This window comes from Typopeltis vanoorti, chromosome 5, assembly GCF_054136105.1.
Source record: "Typopeltis vanoorti isolate ZY-2024b chromosome 5, IOZ_Tvanoo_1.0, whole genome shotgun sequence".
Classification (NCBI taxonomy): domain Eukaryota; kingdom Metazoa; phylum Arthropoda; class Arachnida; order Uropygi; family Thelyphonidae; genus Typopeltis; species Typopeltis vanoorti.
In genome coordinates, this window is record NC_143553.1 from 39255255 (window position 1) to 39269162 (window position 13908).

At 35.7% G+C, this 13908-nt stretch overlaps 1 protein-coding gene across 2 annotated transcripts in view; it reads right to left on the minus strand.

Annotated features, from left to right (window-relative positions):
- The window catches only part of Golgin104 (coiled-coil domain-containing protein 186), a 502507-nt gene that overhangs the window by 167296 nt on the left and 321303 nt on the right, over window positions 1–13908 (minus strand). For both annotated transcript variants that reach the window (XM_090392368.1, XM_090392369.1), the window contains exon 12: window positions 89–168. In XM_090392368.1, coding sequence (XP_090248494.1) covers window positions 89–168 — 80 coding nt within the window. The remainder of the gene's footprint in view (window positions 1–88; window positions 169–13908) is intronic.

Genomic DNA, 13908 nt, shown 5'->3' on the forward strand with positions numbered 1-13908 from the left:
TCCTATTAGATTTAATAGTAAATTCTGTTTGAGTATATTATTGCTATCTATAAAATTAGTTTTTTTTTTGGGGGGGGGGGACACTAACCTTGATACTAGTAATGTGCCTTCTTTTCATTACTTTATTTTCATTATGGGCTTCATCCAGTTTCACCATCAGCTGCTCAACTAACAAATCAAAGCAAATAACACATTATTATTATTATTGATAATCACAGAAGAATCACAGATATTAATCAGGACTGAAAAGTGTGAAAATGATATAGTTAATTGCTTTATCTAAGTAAGGAAGAAATCAATACATTCATTGCACTGAAGGGATTTTCAAGAAATGCATAAATTCAGGAAAGGAGGGGGAGAGGACTAATACCAAGAAGAAACAGAAGAAAAAATATTTTTTAAAAAAATAATGTCTTTCAATATTATAAAGTTATAGATGGAAAATAAGACAATCATTCTGGGCTGTGTTTTGCATGTATGCTATGTCTGGCAAGAGTTTGCTCGACCATATAACTCGTCCATTACACACCAGGCAAGCACATTTTTCAACATATACAGGGCATACCAGTTTCAAGTTTTGTTTCTGTACACTTTTCATTTAAAACTAATGTTTACGAATTATCTTCACGGAATAGAAAATATCTCTAAAGCAGGGTTTCTCAAACTGTGTTCCGCGGAAGTTGAATAGGTGTTCCGCGAGAAGTTCTGAAATTTGTCATTTTAGTTTTCTAAGCATTTTTCATGAATAAATATTTTATAGTAAAAATATTCTGAGGAGAGTAATATTCGTGAATATGTCGAAAAGCTCAGACCCAGAATACCTAATAACATCTGTGTATCGCTAATTTTCACACATCGAAACATTTCAACATTTGGGAAAGGGAATAACGCTGTTTATGACAGATCATAAAAATTGCCTGCAAGCGGATTATAACAGTGGTGGCATATCCTCTGTTCTCAAAAATGAAGGAAATGACATCTGTGTAGCAAATGTCAGTGACCAAGCAGCATATTTTTAAACATGGAAGTATTCATGAATTATCGTTAATTTTCACACATTGAAATCTTTCAACAATTGGGAAAGAGAATACCACCGTTTATGACCGATCATAAAATTGCCTGCAAGCCGATTACAACAATGGGCGGCGTGTTCTCAAAACTGAACGAAATAACATCTGCGTTGCAAATATCAGTGACCAATCAGCAAGGAAGTATAAAGAAAATTTTTCCACTGAAATTGAAGATCAAGGTAGTCTGTATCCGGTTCTCAAATCTATTAGTACCGAATACTTTCTTCGCAAGTTTGTATTGCAGTGTGTAAGTGCTTGTTCTGAAACCGGAGTGCCGTGATTTTTTTAAAAGTAATAACAATACAGAGTTAAAATCTGATATGAATAAGAGACAAGGCACTTTGTTTAATTTTGGTATTAAGAAATCTCTTATTGAAGGTGTTTGTGATGGAACAGATAGTGAGTCATCCACCTGAAGCCTACAAAGATCTCTGGGATGTACAAAAGGAGGGGAAAACTACCAGCACAGAGGAGAAAAAGTCTGCATTCACTCGTAAGTACTTATAATAATATTATAAATATATTTCGTGATCAGAATGGGATATGTAAATGAAAATCAGCACAAATTAATTTAATGTTTGCCTGAATAAACTACGACATGCTACAACATTTCATTAGTCATGATTGATAACTAATTTAAATGTGATTTATATTTGTCAACATGCCACACTGTATACATAAGTGTACTAATACTCTTTATGATTATGCCATAATTAATTATTAATACTTATGTTAATGTATGAACTTTAAAAAAACTGGAAAGGTATTTACGAGTAAATTTGCTGGGACAAGGCCCTCAGAAAAAAAAAATCAGCTAACGCCTTTTTTTATTCCCGATAGGGAGTAGGTGAGGCGACTTTAAAAAAAATAATTCTTCTTATTCTTTTAACTAATTTTATAATTAATATCTGATTTATTTCAAACTGTTTAATTTTTGTTACTGAACATTTTATCATATCATTCTTATTACAATTGCTTTTACATTATTTGATATGGTTTAGTACTTTTCTTACAAGTATTGTTACAATTCATATTTACTTTTGTATGTTGCAGTCTTTTTTTACTATTTTGCATTATTCATTTACTTTTATATTATTCGACACATTTCTTATTTATAATCTTATTGTTTTTCATACTAAAGTTACCTTTACAACAAAATTCTATTTGTTTTTATTATAGCTCTGACAAATATTGGAATTTGAATATTATTGAAAAAATACCCATGGATTCTTGTTTAAAGACAGGAACTTTAACACAAGGAGGAGCAAGTACTTCTGCTGACACATCTTCTCGTAAGATTGGAGAAGATATGGAATTGAAAACGGTGGTTTCTTCAAAAGCTAATATTAAAGAACAAGAGTCATCTAAGAACAGACCAAAACGGAAGTACCATGAAAGTTATTTAAATTATGGATTTACGTGTATTGGCAATACACATGCTCCTGATGTTTTATGTAATAAAATACTAATAAACAGTTCTTTGGCTCCAGCTAAATTTCGTAGATATTTCGAAACGAAACACACTGATTACAAAGGAAAAGATATACATTTTTTTAAGAGACGGTGTGACTGGCTAGAAAAATCTAAACTTCAAATGGCTACAATTGCTACAACTGAAAATGCAACAGAGGCGTATTTTTGCGTGAGTTACTGCATTGCACTTCATGGTGAAGCTCATACAATTGGCGAGACGCTCATTAAGCCTTGTGTGAAAGACATTGTATCATGCATGTTAAACGAGCAGGTTGCTAAAAAAATAGATGCAGTACAATTATCAAATGATACTGTTTCACGCCGCATCAAAGATCTTTCTACTGACATAGAAATAGGGCTAATTCATCGACTTTGGCTGCAGTGAATATTCATTGCAAATGGATGAATCTACAGATGTCGCAGGACTCGCTGTATTACTAGTGTTTGTTCGTTACATATTTGATAAAAGTATTGAAGAAGATTTACTCATGTGTGAATATCTACAAGAAAAAATTACCGGAGAAGATATATTCAACTGTATTAATAATTATATTACAAAACAGGAAATCGGTTGGGAGAAGTGTATTGATATTTGTACAGATGGTGTTCAAGCAATGGTAGGAAAGATGAAGGGAGTTGTAACACGTATCCTGCAAGTAGCTACAAGAGCCACCAAAAGTCATTGTGTTTTGCATAGACAAGCACTAGTAACAAAAAAGAATTCGTACATATTTAAAAAACTATTTTGGATGAAGCCAAAAAAATGATCAACTATGCAAAATCTCGAGCACTTCAATCCAGATCATTTAAAATTTTGTGCGATGAAATGGGTAGTGCACATAATGCACTTTTATTACATACCGAAGTGAGATGGCTATCCAGCGTGTTGCAGCACATTCTGGCATAACGTGAGTAACGTGCAAGTCAGTGAGTGTCCGTGAAGTTTAATTTTGCATGTGAGTAAATGTTTGTCTTTTCATTATCGTAAGTCTAAATTTTGCTAATTTTTATTTTAAAGATTTAATTTGGCCCAGTGGAGAAAAAAAAGCTCCAAAGAAAAGCAATTTCTTTGGAAATAATTAAAATTGCAATTTTAGATCGCTTAGCAAAAGGAGAGGGACCTATGGCGATTGGTAAACATTTTACTTTAGACAAACATACTATAAGAGCAATTAAAAAGAATGAAGTTGCAATAAGAAAATTTGTCATTTCTGGCACAAAACTAAGTGCCAAATTATCACCGTACTCAAGAGATGCTTTGTTAGAAAAAACGGAACGAGCGTTTGTAATTTGGATTGAAGCATTAACTCTAGGAAGAATTCCTATACGTGTTTATTTAATTAAACAAAAAGCTCTTCGGTTTCATTAACAGATGAAGCAATTGGAGCCATCTACTTCCGCTTCCCAGGCTGATAAAGAATTTTCGGCTAGCAAAGGATGGCTAACCAGGTTGCAAAAAGGAATGCACTTCATAATGTGAAGATTACAGGAAGATGGCGGATACTGTCTCAATCAAGTGTTTAATGCTGACAAAACAGAATTGTTTTGGAAGAAAATGCCTAGTTGAACTTCCATCGCAAAGTCTGAGAAAAAAGCAAGTGGGTTTAAAGCAAGCAAAGATCGAGTAACATTGCTACTTCGTAGCAATGCAACAGGGGATCGAATGTTGAAACCTCTCCTAGTAAATCGATCTCTAAGACTACATGCTTTAAAAGGCAAAGATCTAAAACAGCTGCCGGTACATTGGATGGCTAATACAAAGGCCTGGGTAACAACTGTGTTGTGTGTCGTCCTCTTATGTTTTAGCACCCTCTTTCACCTCTTGTACACATATATCTCTTATTTCTATCTTTCTCTCAGTAATTCCTACTTATAACTTTCTTATCACCTTTTTAATATCATTTATCTTTTAACTTCTATCTCAATATACTTATTACTTAGGCCGAAATCCTTGACAAGAGTGAAATTGTTGTTCTGTGAGACAAAGAAATGCAAATGGCGGATGCCTATTTCTTTGTCTCAGCACTGGTTCTATCTCCCTTTTCAAATTCAGAGAAAATTTATTTATTAACGCTGCACCACCCTGAATCCTAGGATATACTAAACATGTAAGACCAAGGAGTTAGAATCCAGTCAGCATTCACTCTTGTCATTTATAAATCTTAAACTTGCAGTCATGACCTGATAATGTCTAATTTTCCTGCCTTTCGAGGTTCGCTATATTTTATGAGCAAGTGCAGTAGGATCTAAGTACAGGTAAGACAACATTTATATTTAAACAAAACATTTTAATTACAAGTAGAATACATATAATACACTTTGAAGCACTGAGTTAATCATTCAATAAAATTTTTGGTACAGCATTAGCACTCTTACATACAGTTATTTATCCTTTCCATAAATTTCTATCTGAGAAACCTAATTAGCAACATTTTATCATTTAGTCTCATTGTATCACTCTACTCGTTTAAATCTCATTCTTAATATATATCAAATTCCATTCACAATCTTCTCTGACAAATCTTATTCAATTTACATATATCTCAGGCCTAATTAAGAACTCTTGTATATCACTCTCTCTCAAGATACATTCATGAGACAATATTCTATTTTTTTTCTTAAATCTATCACTTAACAGTTCAAAGAGTCTCTAGTAGCACATACAATAAAATCTTCTTATTCGATTCCATTAGTTAAAAGACAAAGTTTTCACCTTACCAATTTGCTGGTATGCTACTTTAACCGCTTCAGTATCTCATCAGATATCTACCTACGTTGACTGCTTCACTTCACACTTTACTGGATACTCTTTACGAATTTTCTCTATACTTCATATTGGAAGATTTCTGTAGTTTTCCACTACCATGATCTGCTGGGCTTTTTCTTTCTGACTGGTAAGTTCTCTTGGTCATTTGGTCGTAACTTCCTCGAACAAAGGAAACCCACGTGAAGGCTCCATAACAGCCAGACTTCCGAGGCACAGGAATACAGCAACAGGAAAACGTCTAAAAGCCTTGTGTGCAGCATTACTGCTCCTTTTAAACGGCGCGCCACTTTTCTCATTCGTCATCTGATATCTACGTCATACGTTCTCTACATCACACGGCACTAAGCGGCGCTCGCGGAATCCTCTCATAACTTTCATAGCGTCATGGTGGAAGAGGGGGGCACTGTGCTACATAACAGATATACCTGTACTCTCACTACCTGTTTCCGAAGTTGGCCATTTCACACTTTGCTTATTATCTCTCCCCCAGCAAATGGTTAGTTATTTACATAGCATCTGAGACTAAGCAGCTATACAACAAATTTATAATCAAATTTCACATTACAAAATAAGATAAGATATAAAACTAAAGGTAAATTTCTATACAAGTGCTTCTACATTTTTGATAAATCATTAATTTTTTTAAGATAGTGATAACAATGTTAAGTCTGAGTGAAACGTAATTTTCTTTAATATTTTGTTTCACTCCGACTTAACAACTGCTGTATTTACTGAATGGTTCAATAATTGCTTTGTACCAGAAGTGGAAAGATATATATGAAGCAAAAAGCTCTCGGTTTTAAAGTTTTATTAATTGTTGACAATGCACCAAGTCATCTGCATTTTAGAACATCCAAATGTGCAGGTAGTGTTGTACTTCCCAATACAACAATACAAACATTATTCAGCTATTAGAGCAAGGCATAATTGCTACTTTTAAAAAATATTATGTTAAGGACACTTTTCAATTTATATTGGATAAACTAGAAAATGAATCATTAACAGTAACTGACGTTTGGAAAAAAATTTCTATTTTGGACTGATTAAATCATGTTGCATCTGCTATCACTGAAATAAGACCACAAACTTTAAATGCCTGCTGGAAAGCAGCTTGGCCTGGATGAGTTGCAAACAGTACAACCATTTAAACATCTACATTATCAGCTGAAATCATTACTTTGGCACATGAAATTGGTGGAGAAGGTTTCGTTACATTTAGCCAGATTGATGTAGACAAATTGCTTGAGGATAATGCCATAAGTGACAATGATATTATTGGATATCGATTAGCTTTAGATATCATCAAAGATCCAGAAAACGATAGTGAAGCGGAAGAAAAACCTGTCCCTCTCACTGCAAATATAATTCAAGAAGGTCTTGAACTGTGCAATAAATTGGAAAATAATTTTCTTGTAAATGACACAAATTCTGACCTAGCCTTTAAATTCCAACGTGAGCTGAAGAACTGTATGTCTGAATATCGCAAGCTGTATAAAAAATTAACGAAATCATCATCGCAAAGTTTAATCACTGATTACATTGTCAGAAGAAAAAAATCAGCACAGAATGAGGGTGAAGCTAATTCTGTTTGTGAAGAACCATTGCCTTTACCATACAGATCTGATGCGCTGACTATCTCTTCTAGTGATGAAAGTGATTTCGCACCAGTTCGTTGCCGATATTGTCTAATAGCGACGATAATTCTGATGAAAAAAATGTAAAAAAAAATGTTACTTTCAATACAATTAAATGAATAAAGCTTTAAAACAAACTTAGGCATTCTTATTTTCCTGAATTTTTATAAACTTTTTTTATGCGATTTTAGGTTTATTTTAATTCATTGCTTCGGTTTTATGCGGTTTTAGAAAATTATGGAACGTATCCCTAATTTTTCAATGCAAGGTAGGTCTTTTTTGTGTGATTTTTTATATGCGGTTTTCTGTGGAACATATCTACCTCTTTTAATGCGGTAGATATGTTTCACAAAACATATCTACTGCATAAAAAGAGACCCGACTTATATAAAATATTTCCTTTTAAAATAGAAAGCGAAACACTGTGTAAAACTAGCTAAACAAAAGTCATGGGAGGACTTTGGCAAGAACATAGAAAATAAATATCAAGAAGGTCGTAAGATATTCTGGAGGTTGTTGAAGAAGCTTAGAAATGGAGGAAAGATGCTGTAAAAGGAATTAGAGATGATAAAGGTAACATGAAAACGGGAGAAAAAGATATCCTTGAAGTATGGAGTAATTACTTCGAAAAATTGCTAAATGAAACAAGCACTGATAGCACAGTGGTAAAAAACACTCAACAGGCATACAGTCAGGAATATATATCCATACTAAGTAAACAAGCCATCAAAGGCTTGAAATGTGGAAAGGCAGCAGGAGTAGATGATATTCGACCAGAAATGCTGAAGAATGGTGGTATAAAAGTCTTACAGTGGCTGCACTGCATAGTTCAGAAAGCCTGGACAGAGGGACGAATTCCCAATGATTGGAGTAGAGCTCTAATAGTACCCATATATAAAAAGGGAAATAAAACTGAATGTAAGAATTACAGAAGTATTTCTCTACTGAGTGTTCCTGGCAAGTTCTATGCAAGTATACTTGAAAAACGGTTGAGAAGAATTATGGAAGAAAAGCTTGGTGAAGGACAGGCTGGATTCAGGCCAAATAGAGGTTGTCAGGATCAGATCTTCACTTTACGACAAATAGTTGAGAAATCATGGAAATATAACAAAGATCTGTATTTAAGTTTTGTCAATCTGGAAAAGGCATATGACAAGGTGCCAAGAGATGAGCTATTCAATACGCTACAGTTTATGGTGTTTTTAATATGGTGTAATTAGGGCATTATTATCAAGCAATATTTAGTCTTGGAAAGACTTTTAATGGGATTATATTGATCAAGTGCATATAATAAACAACTATGTTATACCAACTAGTTTCACCAACTAAGGCTGTTGGCATCTTCAAGGTACATAACTGATGTAAGGCACTAAAAAGTAAAAAACTGTTACAAACTATAATCAACAGATTCCAATTATATTCAACAAAGAACAGAGCGTGTACAATACATGCATAGAACGTGCATAATATCACTTGTTGTTATTTAGGATCGTTCTATAGTTGGCACTATAATTCAGTTCTGGCAAGTTGAAGGATCTGATAAGGGTCTTCCAGATCACGGGCAAGATTAGTCCTTGGTTCCTGTTAAGGTTTTGTGGCCTCCTTAAAATTTCGGGAGCGGAAGTCCTCCATGTAAGGAATTGTGCTTCTATCCCACTCTATGGTATGGTTTGTTCTTGAGAAATGAAAAGCTAACCCCGATTTTTCTTCTCTGTTATTATTATAAATGACGTCACTTATGTGTTCTTTTTGCCTAATTTCAAGGCTCCTTGAAGTTTGGCTGATGTAATTCAAGCCGCACGAGCAGGGTATGTTATAAACTCCAGTATATTTGGAGAAAGGATGGCTATCTTTTGGAGATCTTAAGAATTGTCTAATTGTTTCTGTACGTTTAAAGGCCACTTTTATTTTATGTGGTCTAAGGAGTCTAGCAATCTTATTGGAAACTGTCCCTAAGTATGGAATGATGATGGTAGAAATATAACGTACATCATCTTGTCGTCTTTGTCGGGGTTCAGAGAAAAGTATCTTGTGGACGAGTCTTCGAGGAAATCCATTCATGGTAAGGTTGGTGGATATCAGGGCTAGTTCTTCCTGGATGTCTTGTTGATCTGTTGTAAGGAGAGAGGCACGGTTCTTCAACATGTGTACAATACTAAGTTTCTGAGAAATGTGGTGGCAGGAAGTGAAATGTAAATAACGTCCTGTATTGGTAGGTTTGTGTAAACTGAGAGGTTGATACCACCATTCAGAAGCTTTTTAATTAAAGTGTCCAGAAATGATAATTGGTTATCTTTTTCAAGTTCTAGAGTGAATTTGATTGTGTGGTGTAGAGAGTTGATTTTGTTAAGAAAGTCGAACAAGTCCTTTTTTGTGTGGTTCCAAACAATAAAGATATCAATGTATCTCCACCATACTGTGGGTTTAGGGTCTGTTTGAGTTAAGATTTTACTTTCAAAATCCTCCATAAAGAGATCAGCACAAGATAGATAGAGGGGACTACCCATTGCAAGGCCAGTCAATTGCTGATATATGGTTTTATTCCATAAGAAAAAGTTTGATGTTAAACAATGACGGAACAGAGAAGTAATGTCTTGTGGGAACAAACTTCCTAAAATGTTGATGATTTCTTCCACAGGGATGTTAGTTAATAGAGATATAACATCCAGGCCGGCAAGTAAATCCGTATTAGAGATAGAGATGTTGTTCAGTTTCTCAACGAAATGTTGCGAATTTCGTATACAAGTATCCGAATTATGGATGTGTGATTTGAGGAGGCCTGCCAGGTGTTTAGATAACAGATAAGTTGGCGAATTGATTCCATCCACAATCGGGCGTAGTGGTATTCCATTTTTATGTACCTTAGGAGAGCCATATAGTCTTGGTGTTAGTGGATGCATGGATTTCAATCTTCATTTTAAGTCTAAAACTACACTACGCCAACAGCCTTAGTTGGTGAAAGTAGCTGGTATAACATAGTTGTTTATTATATGCACTTGAATATGCATTTAATTTTTCAAGAAAATTAAACATTTTTTAACATGAATAGAATCCATGGGGAAACCAAAAGAAAGGTACGCTGTTTTGAACTCCTTAAATGTAAAAAGACCAAACTATTAAATCACATCACTTTTTTGAAAAGATGCCGGGACAACAAGATTATTCCAAAGTTTCTATTTTTAAAAGAATAATTCCATTCAAGACGAGTGAAACATATTTATCTTAAAACATCTTTGGCACTTCTACGTGAACGGATACAGCATACCAGATTTCTTTTAAGCCAAAGAGATTTAGACTGTTATCAGATTTATGATGATATTTCTAGTACTTTAGACCAAGATATATGGTCACTTTTGGACAGAACGGTCATTATTACCTATGATAAAGCCTTTACAACAAGCAAAAGAAACCAAATCAAAACATTTAACCATCTTTATACAAAACGTTTTAAGTCAAAACCTTCTCTACCAGACAGCAAAGTTATTATTAATTTATCGGATCACGTATTAACAAAACCAGAGATCAATATACTTAAAAAAGGTTTCAATTTTGCGATAACACCTCATAATGTCCCTAAAGTGGATATCATTTGTAATATAGAAAAAGGCAGTCTTGTCGTTACCGGAACCCATAGCCATTTAGATGTTATACTTCTAAATAAATCCGCTACAAGTTTGCAAGATTCCCTGACTAAATTGAATAACTGTTGTAATATATATGGCATGAAGGTCAGCATTAAAAAGACAAAGACAATGAAAATAGTTAGAATTGTTGAAAATGTCAACTGTGTTGTGAACGGGAAACCAGTGGAACAAGTATAGGCATGATTTTTAGTGAAGATGGTAATTTAAATATGGAAATAGACAACAGAGTCAACAAAGCTGGTATGGTAGGAAGTCAGTTGAATAAATTAACTTTCTGAGTCCGGAACACCAATCATATCCTCTCCATCCAAAAAACAGCGGCTTTTATCACCTTGTCATTGACCATCAGAATGTCATCCGTGGAGCACACATCGATTAAATCTGGTCAACATAAAAGATGTTCGTCAGTTTGGACGTCTCCGAAGTCACAGCTGTCATCATCTGCATAATACCATTTCATCAGGTTACTTCTGCACCTGGACACTCCCACTCTAAGACGGTTCAAAGTCTTCCAGGTGCTATAGGGTAGGTGATATCCCTTGGTTAACTCTTCCTTAATTATGGGGGCTTCTTGAAGTTGAACCAATTCCCTTCATAGAACAAGGCGTCGTTCCTCAGGTCTGCGGATCAATGGTTTAGTTCTTTGCATAAAATTATGCCTTGATTTGAATCGAGAAGCTGTGATAATATGGCCGTACATTGGATGTCTTTCGTCCGTCATCTGCTTTTTTTCTCCATCTCACCAGCCACTTGACGTCTTATGCCTAGTGGCGCTATGCCTGCCACACTGGGGCAGTGTACTCCCCTGCAGCAAAACACGATGCCAAAACCGTCGATCGAAGTACCTCTGGTTTAGCTCCCCACGTCGTGCCAGTCATTTTTTTTATGATGTATTTCTTGCATAGATTTTTCCTTTTAGTTCCTGGCAATGTACCTTATATGACAAGGTACGATCCAGCTTAACTCTAAGATATTTGGGGTTGCTGCAGTGTTCGAAGCGTTTTCCTCTCCAGACAATGTTTAACTGGCATTTTGCTTCCCTGTTGCGCAGATGGAAAGCGCAAACCTGAGTCTTGTTTGGGTTAGGCTTCAGGCAATTGGTCCCATAGTAATTGGAGAGTATTTCTAAGGCTTCTGTCAACCTCTTCTCAACTTCTTCAAAACTCCTTGCTTGACTGCATATAGCTGTGTCGTCGGCATAGATAAACCTCCTCACTTGTGGGTGGGTTGGCTGATCGTTAGTATAAATATTGTAGAGCAACAGGGCCAATACGCTGCCTTGAGGTAAACCATTCTTCTCATTTCTCCATATGCTCTTCTTTCCTTGCAAAGTTACATAGAATGGTCGATTCTGGAGCATGGTTTTAACTACATTCACGAGGTGAAAATTTTTTGTTATTTGGTACAGCTTGACCAACAATTTCTTGTGATTAACAGTGTCATATGCCGCTGAAAGATCAATAAAAGCTGCTCCAGTCACAAGCTTCTTCTTGTAACCATCTTCGATGTGCTGCGTGAGATTCAGAATTTGGCTACAGCAGGACTTTCCGGGACGGAAACTGGCTTGCTTGGGTATAAGTTTTTCGTCAATGTTTGCTGCTATTCTTTCCAGAATCAATCGTTCAAGAGCTTTATACAAGTGGCAGAGGAGAGAAACAGGGCGAAAATTCTTCGAATCTGTAGGTTCCTTTCCTGGTTTAAGTAAAGCTACCACTTGAGCTTTCCTCCATAATTTGGGCAACTGAAGAGATTCTACACACCTATTCATCAATTTCACCAGCCATTGGATGGTTATTGGACCAAAACGCTTTATCTGTTCTGTCCGAATGTCGTCCTGGTCAGTAGCTCTATTCTTTTTCAGGTGACATATAGCTTTTCTTAGTTCTTCTTCGGAGAACGGAAAGACTAATGAATTAGTCTCAGCTTCTTTAATGCGCGTAAGATTGGTTTTCAGTACCTTCTTGTCTATCCTGCCATTCAATAATAGGTGGCAAGTGATCTGGTTTGGCGTGACCTCTGTTACATAAACTGGAGTTTTAGTTGGATCGTTGCTTAAATTCTTCACCAGTTTCCATGCTCGTCTGCTGTTCTGTTTCATATCCAAATCCTGCAATAGCTTCATCCATCTCTTCTTTATACCATCCGTGAGTTTGTCCATCAGTTTTTCACCTGCCTCAATTGTGTCTACAGCGAAAGGATCCTTGTCATATCTGAATTTATATTCTTTTAGTTGTTCCGTCTGGTCTTCATTAAGCCCAGCAATATATTGAGTTCTGTACCCTTGTGGTATGTGCCGCCAAGATACTATTTTGATGGTATTCACAAACTCTTCATAGTTACTTGGATCCGCTTCAAGAGTGTTTACTGTCTGATTGAGTTCCTTTGCAAATCTGTCCCATCTTGCTTTTTTAAAATTAAACCGTCGCTTAAAAGGTACTACCTCTGGATTAATAACAGCTCTGACTTCACAAGTAACAGGTCTGTGCTGAGTTCTTGGTATTGGCTCTTCTACTATCTTCGTCGCTTGCACGGCTACTTGTTCACTGATAAAGATGTTATCTGGATTATAGCCTCTTCTCCATCTTCCACTATTGAATGATGGTCTTAACTTGGGATTGTGGATTAGCTTCAGTCCTACTCTCTCAGCCCAATTTTCCAGCTCAGCACCATTCCTGTCGGTCATTTTGTAGCCCCATGTTAAACTCTGACAATTAAAGTCTCCAAGTATCATTTTAACCTTCTGGGCGTTTAAAGTTTGGCAGGTTCTTTGAAGACGAATCCTCATTAGGTGGCTTATATACCGATGTTGTGCAGGACTTGATCTCGATGGTTAATATCTCTATATTATTATGGGATGTCATAAGTATAGATTTAATATCCAAGTCTGGTTTAGCAAATATAACACTAACATATTGCTCGTGTGGTCTCTCAGCTACTAATTTCATGCCATGAATTTTTGGTTTACTGCTGTTTACTGCTCGATGTGTCTCCTGGATAACTAAAACATCACATTTGCGTGTATCACACATCTGCTAATAAAACTTAATTTTCAGATGACAGTCCTTCGATATTTCTTGAAATAGTCTTAAAAGCTAGCCTTGAAGAAGGCTGATTTATAGTTCGCATGATTGTTCAGGTAGTTGAAGGATTAGCTAATGTTGAGTTTCAATGTTGCCCAGGGTACGCCCGATTGTGATTTCTGAGTGATCGCATTTGTATATAAAACAATCTACGAGGAGGCTCCTTCAATGTACCCCTGGTATATGGTGAGAGTGAATCAAAGAGAAAGCAGATGACTGCTGGTTAGGTGTTAAAGCTTA